At 41.9% G+C, this 18,047-nt stretch overlaps 2 protein-coding genes across 2 annotated transcripts; one reads left to right on the top strand and one right to left on the bottom strand.

Annotated features, from left to right (window-relative positions):
• Positions 1 to 3,642: 3,642 nt before the first annotated feature.
• On the top strand, positions 3,643 to 9,910 carry lancl2 (LanC lantibiotic synthetase component C-like 2 (bacterial)). The gene is made up of 10 exons (XM_086020585.1): positions 3,643 to 3,852; positions 4,887 to 5,090; positions 5,374 to 5,491; positions 5,566 to 5,773; positions 5,836 to 5,983; positions 6,999 to 7,145; positions 7,224 to 7,406; positions 8,006 to 8,182; positions 8,514 to 8,586; positions 8,674 to 9,910. The coding sequence occupies exons 2-10, from the start codon at positions 4,926 to 4,928 to the stop codon at positions 8,748 to 8,750; spliced, it is 1,296 nt and encodes a 431-aa protein (XP_085876711.1). The 5' UTR covers positions 3,643 to 3,852; positions 4,887 to 4,925; the 3' UTR covers positions 8,751 to 9,910.
• A 557-nt stretch (positions 9,911 to 10,467) lies between these two features.
• vopp1b (VOPP1 WW domain binding protein b) lies at positions 10,468 to 17,681 on the bottom strand. Its single transcript, XM_086020587.1, has 5 exons — positions 17,295 to 17,681; positions 11,606 to 11,664; positions 11,444 to 11,521; positions 11,230 to 11,363; positions 10,468 to 10,987 (listed from the first exon to the last, which is right to left on the bottom strand). The coding sequence occupies exons 1-5, from the start codon at positions 17,343 to 17,345 to the stop codon at positions 10,782 to 10,784; spliced, it is 528 nt and encodes a 175-aa protein (XP_085876713.1). The 5' UTR covers positions 17,346 to 17,681; the 3' UTR covers positions 10,468 to 10,781.
• Between the last annotated feature and the right edge of the window lie 366 nt (positions 17,682 to 18,047).

Below are 18,047 nucleotides of genomic sequence, written 5' to 3'. Positions count from 1 at the left end.
ACAACTTTTCTGAAATTGGAAATACATACAGTACACAATCAGCTTGCTAAAAGAATCATGAAATTATTTTTCACCATTTATACTGTTTCCATTTTTACGATCAAATCATGAAATTAGTCCACCCTGTCATAACGGGGCAGCTGCCCCTTTAAGAAACCTTTTGACGCCTTCATTAAATTTGGTCTTTCAGTCAACAGTTGCAAATAATTTACATGGATGTTTTGTAATTTTACATGTGTCGCCAGATGTTGTCAAGCTGAACATGTCCACTCTGTCATGTTCAAATATCATCGATTTGACAACTTTTCTCAAATTTAAAATACATACAGCACACAATCAGCTTGCTGAAAGTAATCAAATTGCGACGTGATTACTTTACAAAGTGCTCATTAACATTTGCCCAAAGTGTCCACCCTGTCAGCAAGCTCACATACGGTATTTTACACCCAATCACCGTTTAGTATGCAAATGACGTTTTGATATGGCCTCTTTATAACGCGGATTTTTCACCTCGGGAGCGTCTGAAACATTCCCCACGAAAAACGGGGGTTCACTGCATAAATCCTTTTTAAAAAAGTCAGTTCCCTCCTTTTTAAGCTTGATAGTCGCGCAGGTTAGAAGAGCATTTGTGTGCTCCACTTCCTCCTCGCGCCCCCTCAGCGGAGCAGCGCCGCATCGGGGCCAACGTCCATACGCTGCCATCCATCACCGGCATACTGTCTGCGGCCTTGACAAGCAATTCTTCACGTCAGGACAAACAGTGCCCCTCCCTGCCTCGCCGCTAACATTGCACAGTCTCCATCTGCTCCCAGAGGCGCACTTGAATGTTGCAGTGTCACATCATCATTACCCGCAAACCCTGCCTGGTCAGAACTCGAAAATATTTGGCCGGCTTACAAAGCCGGGGAAAAAGAGAAACGCCGCATTCTTAACCGGAAGTGCAAATGTATGTAAAGAAACTTGGTTGATCTGTGGTCGGACTTTTTCCCCAGGGGAAATCTGTCCACTCACCGCAGCACAAGACGCTGTGGATAAATGCGTGGCATGATGTGTGAGCTAAGAAGCCGATGGAAGTCCACGCAGGGGTAATGCAGCAGTAAGCAAGCGCTGCAGTGTTGCAAACAGCCTTTCCCGAGTGAGCCTCTGCATCCATTTCCCTCACTCGATATCGACTTGCAATTCCCACGGCATCTGTTATTATTCGCAAAAGGAGAGATGAGGAAAGCCGAAGGAACGGATGATCACAAAGCGACCCGCACAAAAGAATGGCCTTGATTTTGGATGGTCTTTGTCACATTGTATGGCGAGGCAAATATATAATGGTAACTTCACAAAAATAATGACACTTGGGGCACTATTTGGTCATTTTCACTTCGGGGTGTACTCACTTTTCATGACTGTTGAGTTACTCGTTTAGTTCCAACGTTGTGGGAACAGATTACGGAAGTCAGTCTGTTTCACTGTCTCTCCCAAAGCTAATTCCGCAAAGGCATGCTTGGGTTGGTTAAAGGTTTTAATCCCACAGAGATTGCAAGACAAATATGGCTCGTGATTTGACGAAAAGCAGTAATTTTCAATGTGATACGTAGGCGCCCTCTTGTGGCGTGTGAAAGAATCATCGGTGTTCAAACTGCATAATATTACAGTGGCTTGAGCTTTATTCTTTATTCTTCTTTTAAAGAGGCATATAGTTGTCACAGAAAAAGGATGTCATCGCTTGAATCTCCTTTAAAAGATTTGTCTGATAATGCTGGTTTCATGCAAAACAATTAATTTTTAAAATGTTTAAATAGATTGTACAGTACAGTAGGGTGATGATGGCGAGACCCCTTCTCGTTGCAGTTACGGTTAGTCACCAGTAGGGGGTACTCTAGCGCAAGAGGTCATTCTTCACTTCAACTATCGTACAGTAGTTCAAAATATTGCTCTTTTATTTGACTGGATCAATCAGAAGTGACTTGCAATTGATTGTCCTCCATCTATTGATCCCTTGCAAAGGAAATTGAGCTTCTCCCTTGCCCTATGCGCACATGAAAATTTGTTTTTAATAAAACATTTTACGCAACAGCAGGCCAAAATCAATAAAATCATGTGCAAGTATGAAGACTTCTAAGAAATACGTTTTAAGTGTTATTTGTCATGGCTTTTTTTTGTCGTTTAGTTTACATTTGGTTTTAATTCATGACTTGTTTTCCTGTCTTGCGCATTAGGTCCGTTGTGTCCACGTGTTCTCGTTAGCGTTCATTGTGTCAACCAATCAGCTCCCTCCAGTCACTCGGGTCGGCAGGTGTGCCTTGTTGTCTCATCAGTTTGCTTGTATTTATTCCCTGGTTTCGCTCAGTCCTTGTTGGTTCATTGATGCTGTTATGTTGATCCAGTGTGTTATGGTTCCTTTTGATGTGAATTTAGTCTCTGTGTTATTTTGTACTTTGTGTTTTTTTTTTTTTTTTAAAGATGTTTAGTGTTTAGGCTATGTTACTTACTTTGTTGTTGTTGTTGTTTGGTATGTTGATTTGTTACTAGAATAAAAGGTCCTTTAAAAGATGTGATAAATAATTGGAGACAAACAGTAAGTGGCAATTTGCCGCATAAAGTCAAGACACTTATGGCACAGTTGCACATACAAGCATGCTCCTGTAGGGCTGTGCAATTAATCGAAAGTCAATTACAATTCCGATTATTGCACTCCACGATTACAAAATTGGCATGATTGTAAAAAATGATTGTCAATATGCATTTCTGTCCTAGACACTATGTTTGTTTACGCAAGGAAATCATACTTGAATTTATACATTTGCACTTTTTAAACATTTTAACTCATTTAATAAAACTTTTGTTTGGTACCAAAGGAACGGACATAATTATAGTGTTTCAAAGACATGTATTTGTCTTTATATTTTTAAACATTTCCTTGTTTTGTACCAAAAAATATAATTGATCGTTTGAATCATTGCGATTATTACCAAAGTAATCGTGTTATTTATTTATTTTTTTTTTCATTATCGAGCAGCCCTATGCTCCTGTCCCATTTTAGAAAACCAACCAATTTTGATTAAATTGAGCTATGTCAGTTCTGGGGTATGCATCCCTTAAAAAAGATACATTAGCTCAATTCATCAAATTGAGTAAATTCATGATAAAATCTTGCCTATTGTTTCAAAAAGGGAAAAATGAATTTGTGCAAAAAATACAAAAACGATCCACCAAATAACGAACCCATCGCAACAAATAAGCTGCAAATGGGTTCAAACCATTGTTACATCATTTGGCATGCCTACAATGGAGTTTTGGCAAGTGACGCTGCATCATCTGGTGCACGCAGAATATTCTATTATATTGCAAAATAAAAAATGTCCACGGTGGGGAAAGGGAGAGGGGTGCGGTGCAAGTGTACTACGTAAGCATGGGTGGCGGCATGTGTGGATTTATTCGCAACGATTTCTAATCCCGACCGCACAGCATCATAACACCAACACCATCTGCCACCATTCACAGTCCGAGTCAGCTGCCGGGTACTGGCGGGTACTGATTGTTGCAGGGATGACTTGAGTGGCGGTGGGGGGAAGGGGTGTTATATCTTCACCCGCAGTGTGTGTGTGTGTGTGGGGGGGGGGGGGGGGGGGGGTTGCCTTTTTTATTTGCCGAGCGGCATCCGCAGCAAGGTTTGAGGATGCTGAGGGAACACTGATGGAGGCTTCTCGTCCCGCCCGATCGCTCTGACTGCGGCTCCCAGCTTGCATTCACTGTGGAAGGGATACTGTGGGAGACGCTACTGGGAGGCTGCTGGCTGCCAGTAGGATTATTTCATCCACGCAAACTCTTGGGACACTATAGTCTGCTCATCACATCCTGGTAATACATGTTTTTTTCCTCCCCTCAAAATGTCTTAATCTTTAGCTTTTGTGTTTTAAGTGTAATAGGCCTACTGAGGATTGCATGCTGGTGTCAAACCGCATTGTTATGGTTTTTCCCTCAATGTACTGTGCTTCCATCGTATATAAAAAAGACATTGATGGATAACTAGTTTTGAAATCACAAGGCAGCAAAAAAATTGTTTGTTCGGCTATTCTATTTATTTTAAAAAGGTTTTGGTAAATGTTTGCAGAATCTCATTGTTATTAGAAGTGAAGCCAGGGTGCTTGAGTGTGACTCCTGTGCACTATATGTCATATAAAGTTGACGAAACGCACAATGATATTGCTAAATTTATTCTCCAAATGTGAATTTTTGACATGATCATGATGGGTTTTTTGGGGGTTTTTTTTAAACACATTTTTGTTTTTCATTCAAAAATTTCAAATTCCTAATAAACTAGTAGCCCTAATTGAAAAGCTGACTCGTAACTTATTCCTTTATGTGTAAGTCAGTCTTCTTCTAATGGTTCGGGAAATAATAATAATAATAACAATAATGCCCATGTAAAGTTCTGTTGTGTTCACTTTGAGTTGACTTCATCTGCATTGAATTTTTCAAAATATACTTTTTAAGAATAAAGCCACTCTACTTACTGGATGAACACTTAGGCTTACTACACCACTGCATTTTAATTTTGATTAAGAACATTGTATTCGGCGTAAAAAGTTTGAGAAGCACTACTACAGTATATAATCAAATTTCAAAGAGTTTATCATATGAACGGTAGGGAAACAAGTTGACTGTGTAATGTAATTATTTACTGTTTACATGGATGCCAAAATACAATACAATACAGTACAATTTTATTAATTTAGCGCTAACATAAGACAAGCCATAGATCAAATAAAAAGAAAATTAAAATTAAATTGTGAATATAGGGGCAAAGAAAATTTTGGAGAAAAAAAATTTGGAAGTTGTTAGCGTGGTGTATTATTGTGTCGTTACGAAACGCGTTTTATGTCCGCTTTCAGAGGGCGGAAGGATTTTGACCCTCCGGAGTCGCCGTAGAGATGGGAGATAACATGTCAAAGCGTCTGAAGCTCTTCTCGGTGACAGAAGCTGAGATGGAGGAGCGATCTTTCCCCAACCCCTACACCGACTGGGACCAAGGAGTCCTCACGTCCACTTCTGGTGCAGAAGTGGATTACAGTGAACCGTTTGACGGGGAAGGAAAAGTGAGCTGCTTGTGTCGTTTTGCAGGATTTTATGACGTTTACGTATAGGGTATGCTAGCATAAACAAGGGCTGGCAAACATAATATTATTTACTTGAATACTTAAGTGTTCAATCGAATCTAGGTCATATCTCTATTTTCAAATTTCCAGTAGTGCGGTAATTATGTTACAATGACAATTGTATCGTCACACAATTTAAAGTGACCGGTAGTGTTAACTTACACTCATAACTTGACATACACACTCACATGTTTGCTCGTACTTTTATTGTGGCCCCCGTCAGGTGAGCTCATCCTTCCAAAGGAAGGTCCAGAGCAAGATAAAAGATCTGCTTCAGCAAATGGAGGAGGGCCTGAAAACTGCTGACCCCCATGACTTCTCCACGTACACCGGCTGGACAGGTCTGTAACGATGTCATGTCGGGTTGATAATCGACACTAATCTCCAATGAATAGGCTACATCTCTTCTGTCCAGGGATTGCTTTACTGTACGTGCAGCTGTATCGTGGGTCCAATGACGTCGCGCACCTGCAAAGGGCGTTGGACTATGTGAAGAGATCAATGAGGATTCTGAATGGCCGAAAAGTCACTTTCCTTTGTGGGGACGCCGGGCCGCTGGCAGTGGGCGCAGTGGTCCACCACAAGCTGGGCAACACCGCCGACAGCGGCGATTGTCTTTCTAGGTGAGTGTTCCTGAGTTAAGATGGTGTTTTTCCCAGAATTGAATCCAATTTTCCCTGCTCAGGCTCCTCCAGCTGCAGCGGTCAGTGCTCAGTCCGGATTCGGAGATGCCGGACGAGCTGCTGTATGGACGAGCTGGGTACCTGTACGCTCTGCTGTATGTTAACAAGGAAATCGGAGGCGAGACTGTGGATGAAGCCACCGTTTCAAAAGTGAGACGCAGGCGTGCACTCGTTTTGTGCTTTTAAATAAATACTGGGGCTGTCAAAATTAAAGCATTAACTATGGAGATTAAATTTCATAACGCACTAAAAAAAGTTAACTCCTGTCGCGGCTGAGCTCTGCTCACTGTGCAGCACAAACTCGGAGGAGAATCACTGTCGCAAAGACGGACTTTTGCATAGTTTTACTTTAAAAAGCTGCTTGATGGTTCATCGGCGAAATCCAAAATAAGTTGCACACTTTACGCAGCCAAATTCAAATACCGTATTAGTTGTAAGTTTTCGGTGTATCGTTCAACTGTTGTATTTTACAGGAAAAGAATCACGTTCAAGGATCTAAGAAAGAAGAAGAATTTACTCAAGTAAATATCCGTTCCAAGCTTCGCAAAAAATGCAGTTGAAAAATGCGATTAATCGCGATCAATAATGGAAAATTTTGCGATTAATTAGTTGTAAAAAGGTAATCGCTTGACAGCACCAATAAATACACAATTCAAAGAACGACCTATTTGCTTTCGGCGACAAATAGGCCAAAGCCGGAATTCATCATTTACTCAAGATGAAAGGGCGAATGGGGTCGATGCCGGTTGTATGTGGGGTAAAAATAACATTTTGCTTTGAGGCACGTTTCCTGCAGCACTGCAGTGCAGTTAAGCATTATTTGTGCTCATAAATCTAGCCCGGGCACCACAGCTCATTGCCTTTATCAAACGCCGCCTCAGGGTGCAGTTAGCAAGTGTTGTTCCCTTTTTATTTTTCTTGCTGTTCCGGGAGTTATCTTTTGATCGTCACTCCGTAGGCTGCGTGCGAGCGTTTCGCTTTATGGCCTAGTTAAAATTGGTTTGTCGGAAGCAACATTGCTTAATTTTCCCAACATTAACTCATAAGTGTATCTTGGTTGAAATGGGCATCACTATCGGGAATGATAACTTACACTTTATTTTTAATGATTAAATCAACTAGATTTTTTTTTTTTTCCCAATACGCTTTCTCTTCTACATCCCAGGTCGTGACGGCCATTATTGAGTCTGGGAAAAATCTGTCAGCGGAGCTTAAGAAAACGGAACGCTGCCCTCTGCTCTATGAATGGCACAAGAAGCAGTACGTCGGCGCCGCTCACGGCCTGGCGGGAATCTTTTACATGCTCATGCAGGTAAAGCCTTTTCGAAGCCAAACCAACAATTAACGATTCAAAGCTACCAAAATGTGGATAATGTGTCTCTCCGTTCAGCCGGGGGCGCGGCTCCAACCAGACACGCTGTCCGAGTTGATTCGGCCCAGTATCGACTATATCCGCCACAAGAGATTCCGTTCGGGCAACTTCCCCTCGTCACTGAGCAATGAGAGCGACCGGCTGGTTCACTGGTGCCACGGAGCGCCCGGCGTCATCCACATGCTCATAATGGCTTATAAGGTCAGAAACGTAGAACTATACTTATAAAGGTGGAGTTGGAGAAATCCATTTTAGCATTATTATCAAATTGTTTCAATGAGTTGGGTTGGGAAGCTTAATTTGCAAGCCTCATTGAACGTGGAGTAGTCCACAGTCAAACTGTGATTCATCTGTTTATAAAACACCGTCGAGAGTGAAAGAGACGAGCAGACTAAGTGTCACATCCAGTGTATTTCATTTTAATAGCCTGACTTTACACCGTGCACACATTGTAGCTATAAATTGTCGGTGAATACCCTCCCGTCTTTCTCAGGGAGCCGCTTGGCACCAAATGTGCCGTCCGCGCTCTCACTGCAGTCACGAATCCGCAAAGTCTGGCATGGCACAAACCTCAGTGAGGGCCACATGAAGCTCAACATTATAAGTCCTTATACGGGAATCTATAACGTCCTTCTCGAAAGGCAGATATTCATCAAAACGCCAAATATCGGCGTTATGCCGTCTATCCCTTATAGAAATAAACGTTAGACGTGCAGTTTAAAGTAAATGTCTAACTTGAGCTTCAGATGTCTTGAACAGCAATATACGGGACTGTCGACCGTTGACTGTTGTCTGCCCAGGTTTTCAAAGAGGAGAAATACCTGAAGGAAGCGCTGGAATGTGGCGAGGTGATCTGGCAGAGGGGGCTTCTCCGAAAAGGCTACGGCATCTGCCATGGTACCGCCGGCAACGGCTACGCCTTCCTGTCCCTCTACAAGCTCACACAGGAGAAGAAATACCTGTACCGTGCCTGCAAGGTAATCAACGGCTCCAGCTGTTTCCAAAGGGAATTTTGCGCGCTACCGTGCATGATATGAATTGAAAACGACGGACATTTTTGCTATGATTGTAGTTAGTTTTAGTTATATAAACGTGATATGTAGTTTCCGTTCGTTGTTATTTTAAAAGCATTTTTGTTTTTATTTTCTTAACGGACATTTTTTTTCAATGTTAGTTTTTTTTTAACTCTTATAAATGTGGTTCCGAATCAACCCTATCATGTTCTTGTAATAAAGTAGTGGCCTCCAAATGGCCTTATACGGTGCCGTAGATGTACGGGCCATTATATTCTGCTCTGTTCTCGTTCAGTTTGCCGAGTGGTGTTTGGACTACGGGACGCATGGCTGCCGCATCCCCGACAGACCCTACTCACTTTTTGAAGGTATCTCAAATCAAGCATCCTCCAAAGTCTTATCACATGCCATAAATGTGAACCGTCATCAATTTCCGCTCACGTTTCCCCCATCAGGTATGGCGGGGACCATCCACTACCTGTCCGAAATGGCCGCACCTGAAGCTTCCTCTTTCCCCGCCTTTGAACATTGATCTGCAGGAGCCAAGAAGGGGCTGAAGTTTTGAGCGGATCCCATTTCATTTGTTTTGACGTCGTTTCAAACCGCCAAAGTATCTGGAGTGTATTTTTGAAGCAAAGTACATGTTCGAGGTCAACTTTGAGGGGACCCTGCCATCACGACTGATATGACGAGTTAATTCGGACACCTATGGAAAGCCGTTACAGTGGACTAATATGCTCTTTGTCTTCCCCCGTAGGACAATTCAGTGCACTAGTATAACGATGAGAGTTCACTAGTCTCCGATTATTAATGTTTTTCCACTAGTCGTACAATTTTCGGCACCGTACATGTAGCGCCACAATGCTAACTGTTGTTCTACTAGCATCCCAAATATTATTCTATTAGTGTGCTGAATTGTCTTCCTAGTAAGGACAAAGTGTAAACTAATTACACCACTTTCACAAATACTTTAAAAAAAAAAAAAATGTCCAAGAAACGCAATACATGGACTGTATGTGTCGTGTATTTGTATTCACATGCATGCTCAAGTGGCTCTTGTCCTGTCAAAGCTGTGATTTTTCTTTTTCCACCCCGTATTTCAAATGTTTGTTTTTTGGACTGTCTATTGTGTCAAACTGGAGGTATTTTTTTTGTGCTTACTAAGAAGCCAAACTCAATAATGCATGTTTGGTGAGAACCCAGAAATGAAATGGCAAACCGGTTCATCCAAAGCTGTTCCGTTCGTACGAAGCAGTGGTCCTCAAACTTTTTTATCGGAAACATATTTGGATCTCCAAGTGCCACCAGAATAACAAACATTAAAATAGTAGGTTGCTTAGTAGGCCCAAGTGTTGTCTTAAAAAAAAACAACTTCGCACTTATATGTAGGAAAATAAAAAATACGACAACTCCCCAGTTATTACGCTCAATCGAATGACGTCCTGCTGCTAACACAATAGTTGGTTGAGGCCGACAGCATATGAATGCACTTGAATGCCTAATTGTCTTCATGGGATGTTGTCCTGAATGTCCCTTGTCCCTCACTGTGTTTTTATCTAAAACGTGTCCCGTTTGATCAGTGTGTAATGATCTGATGATATTGTGTAAATTGTGGGGGGATAAAAAACCCAAAATATGTCACACTTGTTTTGCAGTAAATTTTACCAAAAAAAATAAAAAAAATCCACTGTGGTTCAGGTGTGGTTTTTTTCTATTTTGCAAATGGGACAAGGAGAGTTAGTGTTTTTACAGGTTTGAAAGAAAACAAATGAGGCACTTACCCACAGCCTTGTGGCACCCCTAACTGAAGTGGTGTTTGGAAAGCATTTCAGGATTACATTTTCTCCACCCAGTGGAAATGGTAACAAATGTGAGCATGTCTCAACGACAATATCAATTTATTGGGCAACGAACCATATTTGCTAACTTGGAGGGTATATGGACAGTTGACTTTGTATTGTTTGGTCAATGCGGTTGCCCACTCGTCACGTGACGTGAAGTGCAAAATGAAACAACCAAATACATTTTATACAATCGCCTTATTCCCACCTCCACACCAGTTTCTCCACTTTTGATCTAACTCGCTAGGCTGGATGAAGATCCAGGTCTACTTTCAAGCAATGGCCAGACTACACTGTCTGAAACACTCATTCTTAAACCTTCGCAGCTGAGGTCAAGTCATCAGACGCCCGCCAAACTTTTCTCGTTATTCATATTCACAACTGATGATTTGAAAATGCCTGAAAAACTTTTCATTCAGACAAGGAATCTCCCACTTTTTATTACATGGCGTGTTTTGGCGGAATTGTACATTGTGCAGTTGGGAGGCAAAAGGAAGCTGGTGACACAGAATCCACCTGATCCACTTGAATGAGGAGAAACTAAGTGGTGAATGCAAATGAACGTGTGAGTGTGCATCTAGATTTGGACTACTGTGCCTGTTTTACATTTTTTTTTTTTTTTAGTGTTTTCTCCAGGACAACAGAGTGCCAATGTTCTCACACGAACAGTTCCGGTTCAAACAAATGGCGGCCTTCCTTCTTCCTTCTCCGTTTTGTGCTCGTTACTTCTTGTCCCCGTTGTGGAAAATTTGTTCATAGGACGGTGGCGGATGGTTGCAGTAAGATGGCGGCGGGGGGTAGGAGGCCAGCATCATGTGGGTGGAGCCGGGCTGCGGCGGGTACGGGGGGTGCGTCATGGCAAGCGCCGGGTCACCGGCCGTCATTCCGTTCGCGCCGAAGCCCTGCATACTCCCGGGCTGCTGGGAAACTACACACAGCAGAGACAATATAAGCTTGTGAGGAATGCAGTTGTTTGAAGGTTTATTATTTGATGCTAATTTCCCTTAGCCTGTCTATAGCGTTTTGCATTATATGTTAGCATTAAGCTAATTGACTTTTGTTCGACAAAATGACATGGTTTGGGTGAACCTGATGTGTAAACACGGTACACTGTTTAATTAGCTTTAGCTATTTTCAATCAAAATAGACTTTAACTGGAATACGATTTACCCGGCGTGGTGACAGGGTGTCTGGTGAAGGACACGTTGAAGGCAGGCTCGTCTCTCAGAGACGAGGGGTACATCCTTCGACGGATGAAGAAGCCGGCGCCGCAGCAGAACAGCACGCCCATCATCAGCAGCACCCTGTGATGAAACAACGAAGAAGGCGGATGGAGAATCGGGAATAAACGTTTGTTGTGCAGTTTTGAGGGCGGAGCACTCACCAGAAGTACCAGAGTCTCTGGATCGACAGAGCTCTCACGCAGCAGCGAGTCCCGCAGCAGTCCTCGTACGAGCGACATCTGGATTGACGATGACAAAGAAAAGGGTTAGCGTCCAATGAGGCCAACTATGCAAACAATTTGCAGCAGGGTGGTACTACTTACATGAAGTATATTGGGTATCCGGCTTCAAAATACCAGCAGTACTTTTTGGCCTCTACAGCCTGTAAAAAGAAGACAAAAAAAAAAACACGTCCAATTTACTATTTCAAATATACCCACTTGCCGCAACAGAGACGTCACAGCCAAATGTTGTTTAGCTTAAAGCATTTACAGTACATCTGCTTACTTTAGCTTCAATGCTAATTCCCATGAGCATGTCTATGTGGTTTCACAGTATATGTTCGCATTAAGCTAGCAGCCTTTGTGTGAACATTTTGATGTTTAAATTTACTATGTTTAATTGTATTTTCTTTTATGAGTGTTTTTTTTATGACTCTATATATCCATGAACCTTTTCGAATACGAGAATTAAATTGTTTTATTCCTCACGCGTTTCTTGTTTGTAGTACATACTAAAAAACAAATGCTAACGGCATTCATACACATCACGGCAACAAATGAAAAGCGATAGAACAAAAAAAAAAATAGTTCAACCACCGACTAGATGTCATAACACCTTTCCCTATACAATTTGGTTGTCTAATTTGTGGTGAATCTTCGAGCCCCTCCAAACAGAGCAACGACCCCCCCGCCACCTCTGAGTGCTCCCTTTTGCCATCGTGAGAATGCCAAGTGCCGCCGCCGCCGCCGCCGGCTGTCTGCTTAATTAACCGCCTTTGAAATGATCTCCCTCTGCGCGTATGAGACTGCCGGCTTGATCAGATTTACAAGAAGACGCTCAGAGTACCGAGAGGACCCAGAGAAGAAGGCTTGGGTATGACCTAAGGTACATCTGCGAACACCTGTGTCTTCATTGGAGGCCAATCATGGCAAAAATGATGCTCGCGTCTTATTTCCTGGCCTAAATGAAAATGAGTACATTTTGTTTAGGGTTAGAAACGACACCCACTTTGCAACACTGAACATTAGAGTGCACTATTTTCAGTGCTGAAAGGAAAACCAAATCATTGAGGTTCTCTGGGGATTCCAAGAAGCACAGCGAAAGGAGTTTTTGTGGACCATTGCTGTTGTTTCCTGTGGAAAATAATGCGGTCTCACTCTGGAAAAGCAGCAGCCTCACCCACCCAGTATGAGATAACACAAAAATTGGTGAGACCTTGAGGTGTGATTTACATTCTGCAGCTTTGTTTTTTTTTTTAGCCATGTCAGATCGTTTTCAAGGTCACCGGCAAACCGAAATAGAAAATATTCTGTCGCCCCACATGACATACCATAATTGGTGAATATCCACTATACATCGACAATAATTGAAAAAAAATAGGGCCTGACCAATTTTTGAAGCCAATGCCGATTCCGATATTCGGCAGGATTAAATTCCGATAACCGATCAATTAGCCGATTAATTTAAAAAATGTCATGAATAAAATAACTTGTTTTTGGGGTCCCTTAATGCTTACAACAGAAAAAAAATGTCCTATTGCATTTCTTTAACTTTATAACTTAGAGATGAATGGGCCAATGTTTGAATGTCACATTTGTCTTATGTTGTATTGTGTTAATGTGTGGACATTTAAAAAATTGGCACAAAAAAAAAAAACTGCTGATTTTTGTTGATCCCGAAAAATAAATCATTTTTTGTACCGTTTTAAACACATTTAAACGTGTTAAATGATGCCAGCTGTTTACGCTCCTTACTTTTCCCAAGTCATGATTTAAAAATAAATAAAAAAATCAGCTCAACACAAACAGCTCCGAATAGAAAGTTTTTACATCACATTCCAGACTTTGCCACTATCCATTTTCTCTTTTTGGACCTAATTGTTATCCATTTAGCAGCATGGTCATCATCCAGCTCTGTTCATTGTCTTGGTCCAATTAGACGGAGCGAAAGAACTGACAAGAGGAGGAAAATGCCCCTCTCTGTGCTCCCGTGGGACAAAAATGACTCTTACACAACCAGCAAATGTGCTCCGCTGCTTTAAAAGCTGCTCGGAGGTTTTAGCCAGAGGACATTGGATGGGGGTTGAATAGTTCAAATGGTTCTACACTGAACATTAAGCCCTTAGAAGCACAAGTGTGTGTGTGTGTGTGTGTGTGTGTGTGGCGATCCGGCTGCTTCGCCTTTGTAGTTGCTGCTTGTGAAATGCGTGCGATCAATAACGAAGCTCCCTCACAGACATTTGGAAGCGCTACGTTGCTCTGATACTTGGCCTCCGTACCTTGCATTCTCTCAAAGGAGGAATATTCAATCCTGGAACACTTGTCTCGTAGTGTACAGAATGCAGTAAGGCGTTTTTCTCCTTTCAATTCCAAACCACGGACAGCATTTTACTTCGGTAAAGCAATTCGATATGAGCAAGCGCCGATACCGGGTATCGATACCGGGACGATACCGGCCTTATTTCAAGGGATTGGGTCCTCATGAAGGATGCTAATACCAACCGCTGATACACTGAATACGTTTTACTTGCCAGTAGTTGGCGCTACACTACAGCCTTTTCACTTTGAAATTTGATGTATCATAAATACTGGTGGTATTGGTAAGGTGAATACTCATATTGGTATCGACCAAAAATAAAATGGTATCGATCATATGTAAAAAGAATCAATCATAGCCCAAAGAGTAGTTTTCTTAAACGTCCAGATAATACTTTAGAACATCCTATCACTGAATTTGATAATGCTCTGAAGCAACACATCCAAATCAAGAACAGAGTTGAAACAAAGTGAGGAATAAAATCTGGGGCAAGCTGATCTACTCCGCCCCAAGTAGTGGTTTCTATTTTTGGAATGTTTAAAAATATAATCAACTGTAACCATATTAGAAAGTGGAAGATTCAATAACAGCCTTTCCCTGCAACACAACAAAAGTCTTCCAGACTAAAACTACAAGGCTTCTTTCAACACAAAATGGCCCAAAAGTGCTTTTTCGGTTTTCGGCCATTGTCACTGAAAAGGACGCAGCCAAAATAGGGTGCTGTGAAGTTTAACGTTTAATTGGAATCGATACGCATCTCTGCTTCCGCTGTTAGAAAAGAAGCACCATGTGCCACAAGTCTTCCCAGCCACTAATCTACCATGAATATGAATACCAACAGCAATTTCGGTGCAGTACATAGTTAAATTGATACCGCTCTAAAAGTGTAAATCAAAATTGAACATTGGATAGCTCTTATGTTGTGCGTTTGTTTTTTGATGTTGCGCCTGCTCAGTGTAAATATTGTCTAAATAGAAGACAAACGACACTGGCGATATGGTCACACATTAATGTCATCAAGTTCTAAATATAGGCGCAGAAAGGAAGAAAGGAGAGCGACTGGTTATTCATTTCAAGCCGAAACAATTACCGGTTACTTGTCTCGGGGATTTCAAGTCGGAAGTCACCAGCAACGTGTTGCAAAAGATTCTAGCAGGGATAGGAAAAAAAAACAAAAACAAAAAAAACGCAGGAATGAGCCAGAATGCCAGAATCTGCCACTCTGAATTATATTTCCATAAAAAAACACACAAAAAAACCCCACAATGCTTTTGACAACAAACATGTTGACGGTGTCAATTTTCAATGTTCAGTCGGCGTCTGCATTCTCAGCACTGGAGAGAAAAGGTGGGATTATCTTTGAAGAAGATTTAAGCGCAGCAGTTACACAGACAGCCTTACATGGTCCGCAGGCCACATCTGGCGGCTCCAAAAATTCTGACCAACCCTCTTGAGGTTGTCATTAAAACACTTAAGCGCATTAATCTTATTAAAAAAAACTCTTTTCAAAGTATTACTGAGCGTCTGCTCTTACTGCTCACTCTCACAGTTCTCCAAAGAGACAAAGCGTGTTTGTACCAAGTGTTAGTCAGTCCCAGCTGAAGTTGACTGTAAAACTGACTGTGTAAAGCAAAAGAGTATTAAACATTGTATATTTATACACTTAAATATTCAAACAAACCATATACATTCGCATGAAAGTACGCTAACTTAATGCTAGTATAAAATATGCGCAATTGAACCTTGTAGACCACGTGGAAGACGTGCTAGCTAGCTAGCTGAGCACAATCAACGGCGTCCGCGGTGCGTGCGCTTCAAGAGAGCTCATGAGTGTTTGTCGGATACGAGTGACTTTAGAGGCCCTATGACACTACATTAACATTGCATCAACAACAAATGAAAAGTAACTGAAAGTAACTGCTGTAATGCTACTACTTAGCATTAGCCGGTTTATATCATCCGCAAATGCCGCTTTAAAGCACTGCGAGAGGAGTACAAAGTATGCACAACAGCGTACATTCGTTGAAATCTGGCCAGACTACCAGATATTTTGGTAATTGAGCCCGATAAATATGAAGTCGACGTGTTTCATAACTTTCCTGAGTCCCAAAACTGACGACATAAGTCTGACTCAAGTCAAGGCACCTCCGGTTTTAACACTGATCAAAGCGAACAGCGTTGAAGGGCTTGATTCCGACCACACTGCCTGTGTACATTTAAAATAGATGAGCTCAGTCAGCTGAGTGATGATGAAATAATAATGATTCACGTTAATAATAAATGTATATGAGTGTTGGCGGTGGGCTTTAAGAGGAAATGGGGATCGGCACGATTTTGTCCAGAACAAACCTTTTGGATCATAGTGTGACCCTCTTGTCATACACAGAGGACCTTCAAACCTCCAAATTACTTCCATTTATTTTCTATACCGCTTTTAAATGGACTGTCGGAATAAAACTCCTCGATTTGCAAACATCCCTGACATCAAGCTACCACTAGATGGCACCAGAGTAACACTGTTATTGCTTTGGCCTGAGCAAAAAAAAACGTGAGTGGGCAAGTGACCCGTCCAGGATGTACCCCACCTCTCACCAAGTCACTAGGGATAAGGACAGTGTCCTCCCGCAAATAGCAAAACTCAAAAAAGATTCATAAAGATACCACAAGATGGCGGCAAAATACACAAGGATATGGCTTGAGAGAAAATGAAGACAAAAATAAACATGAAGCTCCTCCCCTCAATTCAACACAGTCGCTCGATGAGATGCTACAAGGTGGCGCAAAAGCACTATTTTTATATTTGAAAACGGCAAATATTGCCAGATGGGAATTGCAAATGAGAATCTGTTCTCAATTGTTTTACCTGGATACATAAAGGTTAAATTCCCCCAAAAAGCTATCAATAGACAAAATGAGCTAATGCCAAACCTAATATCTGAGAATCAAAACGTGAGGAAGTACATTGCTGACGTCTAAAAATAATTCAATGCTGCATAACATTTAGCCATGCACAGGCCCAACAATCCAGTGTGGTAATTTGGGTATTGGAGCCTCTAGACAAAATAAAATATAGGTTCATAATAATCTTTTCGTTTTACACATGTAACCTCTCACCTCTCAGCACCAATTGCTCGTGATGTTCTCGTCCTCAATTGACGAGGCGGCGGAAACAAGCAGACTGTGTGTCTTAAAGTTACTATTTGTTTGAGGCCAATGTTATTTGCAATTTTTTTTTTTTGCCACCCGATTTGACAAAAACATATCATACATCCCGTTGATGTCCTAAACTGACCTCTATGGATTGTGTCATTCTTATTCCACCGGAGCTCAAGTTAAATCGCTGTTTTTCTAACATGGGCTCGGCTCTGACCAACACATATGGCCAGGGCTCGGAAGGATACGTTTGTTTATTTATTTATTTATTATTCTTGATAACAAACGGAGGGACTGGAACCGACAATGTCTGTCACTCACCTCTAGAAATAGCCAGAATGTCAAAGCTAAATCGGTCCGAGGGTTCCTCATATCTCCGCCGGTCAAAGTAAGCGCTCCACTAAAAAAAGGGCCGACGCGGAGACTCGACGCTCCTTTATGGCCGCGTCGCTTTCATTCCTGCTCCCGGGGATCCACGGAGATCACATCCGGACGGTTCCGCCACCACCGCGGGAGTGCGTCTGGCGCCCGGTTAGGGAGGAGGAGGAAGACAAGACAGCCTCGCTCGGTGAGACGGAGGATTAATGGCGAGGCAGGACCCGAGGCAACGGTAGCCTGTGATGTTTGCTTCCACAACGCCCCTTTCGCACCTCGCCCACCAAGATCACACGTTTCATTTATAGACATTACTTGGTGGCAAAAATTCCCTGACTAAACTCCTCATTGCAATGAATGGAAATGCCAGTAATCCCCAGAGTAATCAGAGTATTTTTCGTTTGCACGGTACGGTACGGAGCCAGGCAGTGGACTCCACGAGAATATTTAATATCGTGATATAACGTAATGGTATTGCGTATTAATGCAATATTTTTGCGTTATATCCCGTAAACAAATAAATCATTCCATAAAAGAGGAAATATAAGTTACTCTAAAAAACAGAAACTTAAAAAAACAAAGCCACACAAAATATTACTCAGAAAAAAAGTGTTTTTTTTTCCCAAGTGCATGCAATATGCTTCTGTAGAAAATGATACCGTATTGTCCAAAACATAACACAAGACAATGTCAATTTGG

This window comes from Filicampus tigris, chromosome 21 (assembly GCF_054856515.1).
Source record: "Filicampus tigris isolate MCC_2025a chromosome 21, RoL_Ftig_1.0, whole genome shotgun sequence".
Taxonomy (NCBI): domain Eukaryota; kingdom Metazoa; phylum Chordata; class Actinopteri; order Syngnathiformes; family Syngnathidae; genus Filicampus; species Filicampus tigris.
Note: the sequence above shows the minus strand (reverse complement) of the source record. Positions and strands in the feature narration are given on the sequence as shown.

Bases quoted from the DNA above. Each gene is read 5' to 3' on its own strand.
- lancl2 (XM_086020585.1), top strand. From the start codon at position 4,926: ATGGGAGATAACATGTCAAAGCGTCTGAAGCTCTTCTCGGTGACAGAA. The intron at 5,492-5,565 runs GTCTGTAACGAT...TCTTCTGTCCAG, and splicing joins CACGTACACCGGCTGGACAG to GGATTGCTTTACTGTACGTG. The intron at 5,774-5,835 runs GTGAGTGTTCCT...TTCCCTGCTCAG, and splicing joins AGCGGCGATTGTCTTTCTAG to GCTCCTCCAGCTGCAGCGGT.
- vopp1b (XM_086020587.1), bottom strand. From the start codon at position 17,345: ATGAGGAACCCTCGGACCGATTTAGCTTTGACATTCTGGCTATTTCTA. The intron at 11,522-11,605 runs GTAAGTAGTACC...TCGTCAATCCAG, and splicing joins GGATACCCAATATACTTCAT to ATGTCGCTCGTACGAGGACT. The intron at 10,988-11,229 runs GTAAATCGTATT...TGCTGTGTGTAG, and splicing joins ACACCCTGTCACCACGCCGG to TTTCCCAGCAGCCCGGGAGT.